At 35.2% G+C, this 15,724-nt stretch overlaps 2 protein-coding genes across 10 annotated transcripts in view; one reads left to right on the top strand and one right to left on the bottom strand.

The window, feature by feature from the left end:
* PPP2R3B (protein phosphatase 2 regulatory subunit B''beta) overlaps window positions 1–9,213 on the top strand; it is a 177,121-nt gene extending 167,908 nt beyond the window's left edge. Inside the window, exon 14 of one of the 2 annotated variants that reach the window (XM_056807783.1) lies at window positions 7,451–9,213. The gene's annotated coding sequence lies outside the window, so the exon portion shown is untranslated. Of the gene's footprint in view, window positions 1–734; window positions 1,433–7,450 lie in introns of those variants that run through there. The other variant, XM_007501033.3, reaches the window with a different exon arrangement.
* LOC100011334 (cohesin subunit SA-2-like) overlaps window positions 1–15,724 on the bottom strand; it is a 127,591-nt gene that overhangs the window by 47,963 nt on the left and 63,904 nt on the right. For all 8 annotated transcript variants that reach the window (XM_016424820.2, XM_016424819.2, XM_056807779.1 and 5 more), the window contains 6 exons: window positions 12,167–12,259; window positions 11,742–11,892; window positions 10,105–10,253; window positions 9,346–9,447; window positions 6,719–6,882; window positions 6,493–6,621 (listed from right to left, as the gene is read on the bottom strand). In XM_016424820.2, the coding sequence (XP_016280306.1) occupies window positions 6,493–6,621; window positions 6,719–6,882; window positions 9,346–9,447; window positions 10,105–10,253; window positions 11,742–11,892; window positions 12,167–12,259 (788 nt within the window). The remainder of the gene's footprint in view (window positions 1–6,492; window positions 6,622–6,718; window positions 6,883–9,345; window positions 9,448–10,104; window positions 10,254–11,741; window positions 11,893–12,166; window positions 12,260–15,724) is intronic.

Raw genomic sequence — 15,724 nt, 5'->3', positions numbered from 1 at the left:
TGTAAAGAAGCTCAAGGGATACAGTGGGGGGAGGGGGGGAGAACCTAATAGTGCCAGATCACAAACTATGCTTTAAAGCAGTAATGATAAAAATAATCTGCTACTAAAGAACAGAAAAAGAAGGAACACAAGACACAGATGTTAATGAAGTACCACAATGTTAAGATCAACAACTCCTCCTATAGGTTCAAAATGGACACATGAGCTTACCTACCCTCAATCCCACCTTCTCAGCAGAGAACCCTGACTCATATCTCACAGAAAAAAATGACAGTTCACTATAAGCTCTCCCCTTTACCTATTCAAGAAATCACACTCCATCTTGTTTCTTCCTGATACTCTCACTCTAGCTCTTATTTTACAATCTTTCCCTGTCTACTAGTTCTTTCTTTCTACTGCCAAAAAGAATACTTTTGTCTTCCCTCATGAAAAATACCCTCATTTTATCCATCACTATTAGCTTCTGATATCTCTTCTGCCTATTATAGCTAAATTCAGCGAATATGCTTTACATAATAGGTGCCTCCAACTTTGTCTCCTCTCACTTTCTTTTTAACAATTGAACTAATGGCATTAATCATTCTATTAAAACCGCTCTGTCCAAAGTCACCAATGTTTCCTCTTAGTTGTCAAATCCAATGGTCTTTTATAATTTTCATTTTTCTTGACCTCTCTGTAGCTATTGATCTATTGATCTACTGATCACCCTCCTCTTCATATTTTCTTCCCTCCAGGTTTGGAAGACATCACTTTCTCCTGGTTTTCCATCACCCAAGTAAAACTGAACAAAGGTAGATTGAGGCACATTTGCTCTGAAGAAGACTACATGTGATTAATTGGGGTGCTACCTGCTAATGGAATGGATCAATAACACCTTGATTTAGCCAAAGACCCCAAGATTAAGACTTAGCTCATTTTTATGAGATTAAAACAAAGAACAGAAAAGGGTAGATAGGGGGAAAAAAGTTGTTTGGCAGGGACACAGGGAGAACAACATGAATGGTTATAGAGTGGAGGCACAGGGGACAATACAGTTGTTTGAAAGCTGGGAGTGAGGAGCTAGGAACAATACTTTCTTTCCTAACAGTGACTAAAAAGTATTCATCCTTTGATTTCACCTGAAAAGTTAAAAGATAGTGGGTCAGAATTATTCAGAGAGCAAGCTAGACATCCTTGAAGGATGGCTTGTTGATGTACAGATGCTACCAGACTCCCTGATATCTACCTGCACTCCCCAAGGAAAGCAGATTTCCTTAAGGCAAGAACAGAATGGCAATTAACAAGAGAACTGGACTTCTAAGTTTAACTCATTACAGACTAGCTGAATTTCTGAACTAAGTTAGAGACAAAAAACTATGACTGAGGCAGTTACAGGTCAAAATCAATGAACTCTAAACAGGATCAATAAAAAATGACACAGAATTAACTTAATCTTCTCAGCCCCCTATTTGACTGTTCCTTCTTTGTCTTCTTTGCTGGATTTCCCTCCAGATCTAAGCTTAGGTACCCCTCAGGGTTCTATCCTGGGCCCTCCTCTCTTCTCTCTATATATATTACTTCACTTGATGATTTCATCAACTTCTGTGGACTTAATTGCCCTCTCTATGCTGATGATTCTCAAATCTACCTTTGCTCCTCCAATCTCTCAGCCAACCTTCTATCAGGTATCTTCAACTGCCTTTCAAATATATACAAACAGATGTCTAGTAGACATCATAAACTCAGTATGTCCAAAACATAACTCATTATCTTTCTCCCTTAACCTTCTCCACCTCTTATTACTGGGGCAACACCACCCACCCAGTCTCCCATGCTCACCACCTAGGAATCATGCTTAAGTCTTTAGGATCTCTCACCCCCATATCTAATTGGCTGCAAAGCACCTTTTTGCAAAATACCTTTGCAATGCCTCTCCTTCACAACCCCTTCTCTCCTCTGACTGCCACCACTGTGGTGCAGGCCCCTATCACCTCACATTTGTAGCATTACAATAGCTTAATAATGGCTCCATTCCCTCTCTACTCTAATCTATCCTTCAATCTATCCAGCAACCAAAGTGATTCTCCCGAAGCTCAGATCTGATCATATAATACTCACTACTAAAAGAAATTCCAGTGGCTCCCTATTGCCTCCAGTATCAAATACAAAATCCTTTATTTGACATTTGAAGTCCTTCTTAATATAACCTCCTCCTACCTTTCCAGTCTTTTTCACATCTTCCCCACACATACTTTTCAATTCAGTGGAACTGGCCTCCTAGCTATTCCATGAACAAGACACGCCATCTTTCAGCTCTAGGCATCCTCTATGGCTGTCCTACCCCATGTTTGAAATAGTCTTCCCTCCTCAAATCTGCCTGCTGGCTTTCCTGGCTTCCTATGATTCCCAAGTAAAATCCTATTGTATACAAGAAACCTATCCCCAAAGTCCTCTTAATTCTAGTGCCTTCATTCTATTATTTCCTATTTATCCTTGGCTTGTTTTCATATATTTGTTTGCATTTTTGTCTCTCTCATTGGTTTTGTTAAATTTTTGAAGGCAGGGACTATCTTTCATCTCTTTTATATGCCTCACACTTAGCATAGTGCCTGGCACATAGGAGACACTTAATAAATGTTTATCAATTGATTTATTGATATTATATAACTGAAAATTTTATGCATAAACAAATATAGTGCTATTAGAATTAGATGGGAGGGGGACAGCTGGGTAGCTCAGTGGATTGAGAGCCAAGCCTAGAGACAGGAGGTCTTGGGTTCAAATCTGACCCCAGACACTTTCAAGCTCTGTTGTAAGGCTCATCGCCAGGGTCAGCCAGCCCTGTATGACCTCACTTGGTTGGGGTAACGAAATGATGAGTAACGAATGGACGCTATATGAAAATGCATAGCGACAAAGCTTTATTGGTTTCACACAAAGCATATATAGGTTAAGACACACAGGAAGATATGATGTTACCACCCAGCAACAGCAGGAACCAATAACTGGGCAGATTCATAGGAATTCATGACGTTACCTGTGATTCCAAACAAGCAACTTTCCCACGGTCTCTCACAATTTCTCACAAACCTTATCAATCCTCCCTTTGCTGGCTACTCCAACCTTGCAGTTTCTTTCTCATAAACCTTATCAGTCCTCCCTCTGATGCTACTCCAACCTTGAGCACACAGCTGGGCAGGTCGTACACAGTTCAACCCACAACCCTGACTATACAACCCAAGCAGGGAGAAGAGGAGGACTTTAACCCTTACGGTTCTGCCTCAACTACACTCTGTGACCCTGGGCAAGTCACTTAACACCAATTGCCTAGCCCTTACCACTCTACTGCCTTGGAACCAATACACACTATTGATTCTAAGATGGAAGGTAAGGGTTTAAAAAAAATAATTAGAGGGAAATAGTTAATTGAGGGATATGTAATGAATTTCTATGATAAAGATTTTGAATCAAGACATATCAGGGAACTGACACAAACATATGAGCCACTTGACAAGAGAAAAACAAAAAATATTAACCAAGATCTCTGAAGAATGGCAAACTATCAATAGCCACATGAAACAATGTACCAAATTACTAATGATAGTAAGAGAAATATAAATTGAAACTCTCAAGTTCCATTTTATACTCATTAGCTTGACAAGGATGACAAAAAGAAAAATGATAATTGTTACATGGCCTTTGGGAGGGTATTTGGAATGATGTCCAAAAAAGCCACTACTTTTTGGTCCAATAACACCACTACCAGGCATATAACACAATCAAAATCAAATATCAATCAAAGGAACTACATATTAAAAAATACTTATAGTAGCACTTTTTGTCATTGTAAAAATCTGAAAACAAAGTGGATACCCAACAATTGGGGAATGGTTAAATAAATTATGGACTACGAATGTAATCAAATATCATTTTACTATAAGAAATGATGAGAGGGAAAATCAGAGAAACCTAGAAAGGTTTGTATGAACAAATGCAGAAGGAAGTAAATGGCAAAGAAAAATAACTGAAAATTTAAGAACTAAAATTAGTGCAATGACTAATCAAGACTCCAGAATACTGATAAGATGTTTCTCAAGGCAGACAGGAGGTACAAAATGAAATCTATATTTCCAAACATCATCTATGTTTGGATTTGTCTGACTTGACTATATTTGTTACATGGGAGAACCTTTTTTTGGGCAGGAAAATTATAGGGATAAGAAAAAAAGAAGAAAAAAAGACTAGTAATGAAGCATTAAAAGAAGAAAAGAAAGAAAAGGACAAAAAATACAAAGATGAGAAAAGGAATTTCTGTAGGGACAGAGATAAGAAAAACAATGTTGAATTATATTAAATTTTATACATTGAGGCAAGAGATTCATGTTGCTATATACAATTCTTTCTGCCCTTTGCATAAACATTGCAATAATAAAAATAATTTAAAATCAATATAAGAAAGCAGTTTGAAGCAATGCAAAGGGTAGATCTGAAGTCAGAGAACTTGAATTTAAGTCTCATTTCTCTGATAACAGTTAAGTCACTGTCCCTTTTTTGGGCCACAGGTTCTTCATTTGTAAAATAAATGAGCTGGACTAAATAGCCTCTAAATATCCTTTCAGTTTCAAACTATGAATCTAGTTTTCTGTCTTTACCACCTACTAGATTCAGTTCTATGAGGAGAAGGACCACTATGCCATACCTAAACTTTATCCTTTTCCTAGCACAGTACATAATTAATAAATATAGTCAAATTGAATTCAGATAACCAGACTCCAGTGACCTGCTATGACAGGAAGTCCCCTCCTTTAAAAGCAGTCCTTCTCACTTTTGTTTAGGTCTAATTTTTGAGAAGCTTTTTTGTTCCACTGAGTCCAAAATTGCTTCTATCCTGTTTACTCAGGTTAATCACAAATAATCAATATTGATACAAGAACAATTAAGTGTCCTGGTAAATGTGTTCTGTATCAGCTACTTCAAAATCCTTATTTATTTTTTAATAAATGAATGTAAAGCATCAAAAGAAAATTTAACCAAATTTCAATAACCACCATATCTCTATAATTTTTTGTACTAGATGAAATGGCATGTTCTTACTCTATGCACTTTTCTCCACTATAATAAAGAAGACAAGAAGAAATGTATAGTTTTGGGATTCAAAATGTAACTAATGATGGTGACTGCCAACCATATAGCAGATGTGATAAACACATTAGTTTCTGACTATATGAAAAGCATACACTACCCTGTTTTTCTCTCCCCCTGCCTCCTCCCTCACTCCCTCTTCCTCTATCTTCCCCCCCACCCCCTCCACTCCACTTGTGGCTGCTACAAATCAAGACTCTGTTTCCATTCTGCCCTAATTACCTCCTCTACGTCTAGTCTAGAAGTTCTTAAACTTATTTGGCCAACTGTTTTTTAGTATTCTGATGAATGTATTTTGAAGAAATTTGTTTCCTTTATAATCCTGTGTATTTTTTTTAATGCATATAAACATTTTTTCTGAGAAGAGGTCTGGATACATAGGCTTCATCAAACTGCAAACAGGGAGCATAAAACAAGGAAAGTTAATGACCCTTTGTCCGCACACTCTATATTCCAGTGAAACTGGCTTTCCTGCTGTTGCTTATATGTGACAATTCACTTTCTAATTTCTGTGCCTACTCTCTGTGGCAGCCTCTCTCCTATGACTCCTATGCTTACTTCCCTCCTTGCCTCTTGAAACCCCTGGTTCGCTGGTAAGCACAAAACTAGTGCTACTGTCAAGGAAGTACAAGACCTCTGCACAATGTTGTTCCTTATCTCTCCAATTTGTTGCATATATGTTGTTTAGCTATGCTCCAGAAGAATAAAATTTCCTTGAGGATAGAACGTGTTTTTTTTTTTTATCTCCAGCATAATTCTTTCAACGTAGTAGATATTTAATAAATGCTTGTTGATCAAGTTGAAATGGCTTGTTACAAATACTAAATAGCAATAACTCTAATGTGGTTCTTTTACAACCAAAACAATGTATTTTCCAATTTTAGAGACTAAAAGAAAAGAGTACAAATGGGAGAGGGAGAAAAAGGACAAAATGGGCTGGTATGAGGGTGGGAGTAGAGCCAAGCATGCAACTACAATTGTGAACTAGAAAACGAATGAATTATGTTTTTGAAAAAACAATTATAGAAACTGCCATCACTCAAAATAGCAATAATAGCCACACTAGCATGATAAAAAAAATATACAATGCAGAACACTGCAGAGCTCCATATGCCTTTGGTCATGGCATACTATGCTCAACTGTACCATATGGGCATTAAGTAACACACACACATCATGATCCACACTTCGGAGACCAAGAAAATTCAGTTAGACAGGGTAAGGCAGACACACCACATGTTTTAACTCCTAAATTCATTCTATAATGTGACTTAGTTCAATATACAACTATCACAAACTTTCATGTTTTTTACCATTGTTTTATGGTACAACAAGTCTAAAACAACAATCAAGCAACATGAATAAACTTACACCAGCTTCTTGTCAGGTTTGAGTAGCTTATTGGAGAATTCGCTGATGATTACCAAGAAGGTTAAATTGGGAGGGAGGTAATAATCTATATCTTGACTATCTCCATGAAATGCAAAATCAATTCCTTCTCTGTTAGCAAAGAAGAAAGAAATTTTTAAAAAAAGTTAAAAACCAAAATTGAAAATAGAAAAATTGCAGAGTAAATAATGGAACTTGTAATACATACTTGTGTATCATTGCTATAGATTCCCTGGAATTCATCTGATCCCAACCAAATGTGAGAGAAAATCGACGAGCAAGTTCTTTAATACTGGCAAAGTTAGCCGAGGATTCAATGTGCTTTTTACGACTGTTATTGCTGCAATAGGTTGCCATGTGGTTCTGATATAACTGCAAAACCCAGATATTAATCAAATATTTTCCATAGAAGAAAATCCACTGAGAATATCAAGAGTACATCAAGACCTGTAGACAGTAAGGACGTTGGTTCATAGGAACTTGGAATTTCCCCTTCCCCTTCAACTCCCATGGAAGCATGAAGACTCTCTACAACATCCCAGGTTAAGTGGCCATCCTCCAGAAGACCACTGATTTATATGGAAATGCAATAACTACAAAAGAAACATTCTTTTTGGACAGTGCCAATTGTTAGGAAATAAGACAAACTAAGTCACAGGCAAAACTCAAAGGAGGCTGCATTCCTGAAGCAGCATGCAAATTGGCACAAATTAATTATGTCTATTTAAGTGCTTGATATAAAAAGTCCCATGCAAGAATTTGGCACAATCCAAGGGCAAATCCATTAAACGTTAATCCCAAGAAATACTATAGCCAGAGAAAAGCCAAGGTGTAAAATGCAGTAAACTATTTCAGACAAAACCAATGTGGAAATGTTTTGCTTGACTATACATATTTGTTACAGAGGTTTTTATCTTTCATTTTTCCTTCAATTTTGCAGGGTGAGATGGGAAAGAAACTAGAAATAAGGGAGCCCCTCCGGAAAGGGAAAAATAGAAGAAGAAAAAAGAGGGTCATTGAAGGACTGGAAGAATGCACAAAAGAAAACAGGAGAGTCAGAGGAAGACCCAGAAAAGGGACAGTTTAAGAGTTAATATGCTGATTGTATTATAAATTTAAATAGAAGGCAAGCCATATGTAAGAGATGCATTGTTTCATGTATGATCCTTTTCTATCTTATTTTGTATTTGAAGATGCTCATTTCCTTTGATATAAAAGTTCAGAATAAAAAGATAACAGAAGAAAGAAGTTAAAAAAGGAACAAAGATGAGCAGGATGATTTTATTATTATTGCTTTAAGTCTAAAATATAGGGTTTGTTCAAGCCAAACTGTAATAGAAGTTTATTATTTCATATATAGTCCTCATTCTTTTCTTTCTTATATATTTAATTGATCAAGTTTATTGGTGTTTGCCAAGTTCATTATAAAAATGCAAAAAAATGCTGACGAAGCATCATTGTCTATCTTGGAGATACAAACATATGTATGTATGTATGTATGTATGTATGCATGTATGTGTATATGTGTATATTTAAAAAACAAATCGAACAGTGACCTTCTTCCCCCATTAATGGAGGGCCATACTAAGCCATCAAGGCCCTCTCAGAAAAAGACATCTAGTTCCATTTGACTTGAAAATCAGCACAGTCAACCAAGGGTCAAGCTGGAATGATCTCTGTGTGTGATATCTAAACACAGGGTTCTGACAGGCTGCTGTTTACCCTCACCTTAGCTCCTATTTCAGGAACTTGGGCCAGAATATAAAGCATCTGGCAGACTGTGAAATACTGGCAGGGCTTCATGTATCAGTCACTCTAGGAGGAACATGTTCTACAGCTTAAAAACAGATATGTACAAGTAGACCAGGCTAGAGTAGTTGCTAAAATAGATGTCCAGTTCCTCTAAATGATAGAGGCTCAGAAGCCTGAGGTGAAAGGGTTTAAAATCACTACTGAGGTAGAAAGGTGGTGGGCAGAATGTAATATTTCTCTTTTCTTTACCATAACTTCAGTCGAGAGTATAACAACACTAGTCCGGCCGATAATGAGCAAAACACTGTCAGGAGCTAATTGGCACCCATCAAGTGAAGACACATAACCATTGTCCCTGAATAATAAGCATTCCAAAAGACAATCTGTTCCAATAGGACTAGTTCATCTCAGGGTTTAGAATTGCAGACTGTCAAGAAAACACCCCAAGTATGTAGCTGTCTACAGCTAGCACTTTGTTACCTACCTCTGATGGAGAAATAAATAGTCATTTACTTTGGAGGACTATTTGGCAGGCCAGTTGGAGGAAAGTGAGGAAATTCCTCAGAACTCAGATAAAAAAATACCATTTCAGGTGGTCAGCCCAACAAAAAAAAATCAAGGAATGCTATTGGCAAATGACTACAACAATAGTTGTCTAGTTGATGCTATTCCTTGAATGCCTACTATGCACCTGGAATCCCACATCAAATACTGACTTAATTTCTTCATAGGGGCATAACTATATTATTTCATGCCTCTTGTGTTTTCCTTTTTTCATTAATAATGGGCAATACTGAACGCAATCAAGTATATACCAAGGATAGAATTTACTAGATAAGTCTCTGCTTTTGAACCAAACACTTTTCAAAAAAGAGCAAAAATACAAAAGAGGGGAGGGGAAGAGTACAATATCATAAACATACCTGTATATGTAGGCATCAATTTGATGATGGTGTCAATTATTCAAGACCCTGGAAAAATTCCTATAAAAGAAGACTCATCTCTCTCTGTGGAGATGTGTGGAAAACCAATCTCTATATTTTCAAACACAAGGATTTTAGAGCAAACAATTATTTTGCTTACCTCCTGCAAACAAACAATCAATGTCCTGGCACTCTCAATCCTATCATTGTGCCTCGTTCTGTTGATTGTTTCTTTAATAATATCACCAAAATCATGGTAGGTCTAATTAAAACAAAATGAAACAAAGGAACAGAATGTCATCATTAAAGGCAAATACTATTCATATTCACAAATTAACAATACTGTCAATATACAGAAAATAGTAGGCTTATTAAGAAAAGTTAATTTTTATCATTAACAATGTAGCATTTACAGATTATAACTTTTCAGTTCTATTATTCATCTTAATGGGAAGCATAACTTATAAAAATGTATAAATTAAAAAATAAGAGACTATAGCATACTGACCTACAATGGCCAAAATACAAAATAAAAGTAGTTAAAGGGTACTGCTTAAGATGCATGACCAGCAACCACTATATGAAATGCAAGGAATTTAGTCTTGGTCTCCTAAGGAACTGTAGTCATTAATAGAACTGGAATTACTTCTTTCCAATAAGCACTGGGAAGGCCCAGGATTAAGTAAATCCAAAAGATTCAACTAGCCTCAAATTGGAAAAATAGATATTTTGATTAGAGAAGTTGGAATAATATGAACAGAACAGTTTGGAATAAAAATGCCAAATTTTTGTCCAAAGATCATTGCAATAATGTCACCCTGGCATTTTATATGTGGCCTCAATCCACTGAAAAATTACTTTAATAAATGTCAAAAACAAAGTGTCTTGAATTCAATCTATAGTGGAGAATCATAGTGACCGGCATATAGTGCTTGTAGATTTCAACTGCTGTCATCATTTCCACCACATTATAAGCAATCAGTTTACAATATTCAGCCAGAATAACCCGCTTCCTGTATATGGAATCCAGTCTATGAGCTTCCTCTTTATTCTTCTCTTCAGGCGAATCTAGGAAAAGAATTCAATTCATTCTCTTGGCATATAATTTGCTGTCCACATACACTGTATAAATGTGGGCAAACTAAACTTCCAACATAATCAGCCTATCCAAATCTCTCCCCTAGTGCAAAAGTTTCTATTCAATAGACACTGAAGTATATTTTTGTATATATTATCATGTGGGCTTGGCCTATAGTCCAAATGAGTCTATAAGTCAAAGTAGATGTTTCTATAACCTTTACCGTGACTCACTCAGTACTAAACACCAATTGGTAAGCACTCTGTGCTTTTCAACAGTGGCAAAATTGTAAAATGAAAACTCTACTGTCTTAACCAGTTCTCTGGATCTTCATAAATAGTGGAAGGAAGAAAAGGGAGGGCAATACTGAGCTCAAGTAGACTTAATGAACACTTGTTTTGACTTTTAAAGGAAAAGAAGAATGGAGCGAACTTAACATAAAGCATAACATAAAGCAACTCTCTCTTCACCAAATCAGTATTTAAGAACAAATCAGACCCAACCCACTCAAAGCAGAAATATCCTAAATGATAGCCAGTCAGTTCTGACTAATAGTTCTAAGTAATAAGGCTGACCTACTTCATCTAATTCAAAGGTAACTCAAATCTCCTGAGAAAAGGATTTCAATGAATTCCAAAGAATTATAATACCAATTATCTGAAAAGAATGCTAATATTTTAAAAGACGCCAATAGGACATATATAGTAAGCACTCTGTAAAGAATAAGATTCTGAGTTTCCCTACCTATAGAACTTTAAGACTTAGATAACATTAAATGGTTAGGGATTTTAACAGGTTTGGAATTTTCATGAACCCAGGAATAAAAAAGAAAAGAAATAGTGGCCAAGAATTAAGATCAGCAAGAAGTTACTAAAGTGTAAAAAAAGGAGGCATGAAAAGAATCAATGGGTTGTTTAAGGTATTAGGTATATCAGTGTCAAATATGAAAACATGAGTAAGAAAAGAAACATATGGATCTGATGTTATCATTTTGAGAATATTTAGGAGTTGAAAATATGAGGTCAAAATCAGAATGTTAATAGCTGTTGCCCTGTGGGGATTATTAATCCTCTTTCAACTCTGACAAGAAAGCTAAAAAAAATTTTTGACAGCTCAGAAAACACAATATAATTACTTTTTTATTATTAAAAAGGTTAAATAGTAAATAGTCCAGTAAAATAACCAGCCCTAAATTTGCAACTTAAAATTTTCCTTTGGGACTGGAAATTTTTAAATGCATGCTATTAAATTCCCAAGACTTTTATTTTCTGTTACTTACTGCCCCTAAAGACTATAATGTCTAAGGCATATCTACAACAGTCAAAGTCTAAGACAACCTAATCTAGCCCAATTCCCCATCTCAATGCATCTAATGACATACATTCACTTAAAACCATATCTCTCCTTGAATAGATAAAGGTTCTAAAACTAAACCCTCCAGAACTAAAAAAAGTCTGAGCTTGAGCCACAATACTTACTGATCTCCCCAAAAACATGATCCTTCACAAACTGAATCATCTTTGCCTGTAGATCATGATCAGGAAGAAACTTAAGCAATGCAAAATCTTCATCCTCATCCACACCTTGGTGGCTTAAAACAATCAGTAAGTCACATAATAAAATAAAGGCCTAAAAATATAAGCACACACGCAAGGTTAATGTCACAACGAAAGAATATAACTATTAAAGATATTCCTTTATCTGTCTGATTAATAAAAATGCCATTTCTCCCTCCCTGAGGGATCACATCATCTAACAAAAACTTCAGTTCTAAAATTTTAGGATTAGCGATCCATTATAATGAAGAGGGTCTTAGGTTAAACAATTACAATATGCAGGTTTTCCTTTTGGGGTTTGGTAAATGAAACCATAAGTTCTAGGAGAAACAGATAGTTATACCAACCTTTTCCCTCACATCATTATTATGATGATTGAGGTATGATTCACAAATCAAGCGGAAACAGGTCATCTGTTCCTTCAACTCCAAAAGAGTTTCCTAAAAATATTTTTAAGTTTAAAAATTAGAAAATTTCTTTTCAAAACAAATTACTTGCTTTTAATTATATTTTAATATTTTTTCCTATCAAAAGAAATATACCTTTTTTCTTATTCACCCTTCATCCATTATCTAAATCAAAAGAAAAACAAAACCCCTATTATAAACATGTATGTTAAGGAAAACAATTTTCTGCACTGGCCATGTCCAAAAAATGTTTCTCTGAGGCCTTCAGGCTCTCTATCAGAGGGTAGAGAGCATGCTTCACCATTAATCCTCTGGAATTATGAAGGTCATTATGCTGATCAGTCCTAATTCTTTCAAAGTTGTTGGTCTTTATTGTATTGTTGTCACTGTACAAATTGTTCTCTCAATTCTGTTCCCTTCACTTTTCATCAATGCATACAAGTCTTCCCAGAAAACAAATGACTATTTCTAAAAGTCCCTAACATTACCAACATAAGGTTGCCAAATTTTCCCTTACAGCAACCCATGACTTGCAAAGACCTATATAAAAGTGGGCACCAATGGAACAATGTTAAAAGAAAAAAAGATCTTAAAACTATCCAAGAACACAAACTTGTTACCAGACTTGGAAGAGAACAAAAATCACTAAGAATTCCGCTGCTATAGCAGACAGGGGATGTAAACAAGTCATGATATATTTTGTCACACTAGAGCTTCAATTCTAAGTTCAACAAGAACATGAAAAGTATTGTCTCTATGAGGCAGCTATGTGTCATAATGAATAAATTCCTGAGCCTAAAATCAGAAAGAAGTGAGTTCAAATTTGGCCTCAGAAACTTACTATTTGGGAAAATCATTTAAACGCTGTTTGCTTCAGATCTATTAACTGTATAATAGGGATAACAGCAGCATCTGCCTTAAAGCATTGTTCCAAGGATTAATTGAGATATTTGCAAAGTGCTTGGTAAATACAAAGCACTACATCATACAGAATGCTTATTTTCCCCCTATTCTCCCTCATGCACTGAAAAAAGAAAAAGCATGACAATTAGTTTACCCAATCATATAATTTACTAACTGATAAGCTGAAAATAGAAACCAGAGTTCTCAGATTCTTTCTTTCCTTTCAGTGCCTTGTGTTCTTAATAGTAGCTATCTTTTGTGGAGAGGTGAGGAGCAATAACAATAACAAAGCAAAAGAAGGACTTGGAAAATCTCTTACATGTTGGGAATTTCATTAAACATAAAATCAAATCTTTAGGAAGAGAAAGAAAGAAAATGCAGCCAAATGACAATGGTGATAAAAGACAGAAAGATCTCAGTTCCAGATAACCAAGAAATAAGAAATAAACAAAACCCTCTATTTTGGCAATAAAGAAAGCATTTTCTATGCACAAACTCTAACCAGAACTGTTAACAAGTAACAAACTGTCTGAATTTCACCTCACTGTAAGAATATACCTGAATATCATTACTAATAAACAGTGAAACTGCCCAAAGAAAGGCAAACCAAAAAACAAGGGGCTGAAAAAACCAGTAAGCAGGATAAGCCTCTTAATTTAACAAGATAATTGCCACACCAGAAGTTTACTTTTGAAAATGAAACTATATCTATGTCATTGACATTTGTGGCACACAGCACAAGTAAGATGTAAGCAAGTAATCTTTTAATGCATAAGTAAGTACCTCAGTATATTTTAATATATGCAGTCCTTGAATGTATCATTTGTTAAGACTTCTGACATTTATTTGAAATAAAGTAACTTTTTAAACAGGAATCATCCTATTCTATAAAGAAAGCTACAACACGGAAAAGGAAGTTGTTGAATAAATTAAGAAATTCAGAAATGCCTGCCCAGTCACATCACAATTAACTTCGTTAATATATTTTGTACGACTGTACATATATAAACTAAAGTGCTTGCCTTCTCAAAGAGGGTGAATGGGGAGAATTTGGAACTCAAAAATTATTTTTAAAAATGTCAAAAATTATTTTGACATGTAATTGATAAAAAAAAATCTTTAAAAAAACCTAATAACTTCCTTAGTAGATCTAAGCATATTCAAAATAAATGTGAGCTGAGGACATCAAAATTTTTAATAGATAAATTCATTGAAGCTTTTATTTTGTTCTACTTCTTTCTCCTTCTGCCTTTTCTTTACTATTATTATTTTGGTCACAAATTAAATGTGTATATTTACAGGGTTACACAGGTCCACTGATCCATGGAAGAGACCTCAAGTTATCTGATCCAAACACCTCATTTCATAGATGAGGAAACTGAAGCCTAATCTTGTTAAGTAACTTGCCTGAAACTACAGAGACAATAGGTGAACTTGGGCCTTCTGATTTCGCATTCTTTACAATGTATCATCACTATTTCTCAAAAATTTCTTTAGAAAAAAAAACTATACAAAGCTAGCCATGGGCTCAATTTGACAACAAAGTTTGTAAATATTACTATTATACAACTACACAATAATATTAATCACTAATAAAAAATATAGTTTGTAAGAAATGAAGTGCTCCTTCTAGAACCTTCCAACCAGTGTTCCTACTAAAATTAATACCACTGACTAGAAATTTCATTTTTTTTAAATAAGGAATTCCCTCACAGAGCTAGAAGAAATCTTAGACATGAATTGTTTTTCAGATAGAGAAATTATCTTTCTTTCTTTCTTCCAATATTATCTTCTTTAAAAATATAATCAATGGGGGCATCTGGGTAAGCTCAGTGGATTAAGAACCAGGCCTAGAGATGGAAGGTCTTAGGTTAAAATCTGGCCTCAGACACTTCCCAGCTGTGTGACTCTGGGCAAGTCACTTAACCTTCATTGTCTAGCCCTCATCACTCTTCTTCCTTGGAACCAATATGCAGTATTGATTCCAAGACGTAAAATAAGGGTTTTAAAAATATATATATATATAATCAATATCTTACATTTACAATACTTTCACCTCCCAATGTCACCCCCTTCCCTCCCACACAAAGAGAGTCATCCCTTTAGACAAAGAATAAAATAAATTCAGCAAAGCTAACAAAGCAATTAAGATGGTCTATGCAATGTTCTATACCCACTACCTCTGTAAAAGAAGGGGAAAAAAAGAATTTTCAGATCTCTCTTTCAAGAGGAAGAAAAGTATGGTGAAAAATAAAAGGAATTTTAAAACCAGAGGACTTTGGTTCAATGCCACCTCTGGAATAGGATGTGACCTTGGACAATTAACTTCTGTGAATTGCATGATTTGATCTATATAAATGAAAGAATTGGATATCCCCTCTAACGTCCCATTCAGCTCTACAAATCTTTGATCCTACTGGAGCCTATGATTCTTTGATACCATTCTTGAATACTATAAATACACAGTATTCAATTTATGCTTTCAGACAGTATGTTTATTATTTTCTTGTTTCTGCTTACTTCCTTTTGTATCATTTCAATATTTCCCCATGCTTTGTTATATTCTTCATAGTAATTTATTTCTATGGTAAGGTA

This window comes from Monodelphis domestica, chromosome 8 (genome assembly GCF_027887165.1).
Source record: "Monodelphis domestica isolate mMonDom1 chromosome 8, mMonDom1.pri, whole genome shotgun sequence".
NCBI classification, from domain to species: domain Eukaryota; kingdom Metazoa; phylum Chordata; class Mammalia; order Didelphimorphia; family Didelphidae; genus Monodelphis; species Monodelphis domestica.
Note: the sequence above shows the minus strand (reverse complement) of the source record. Positions and strands in the feature narration are given on the sequence as shown.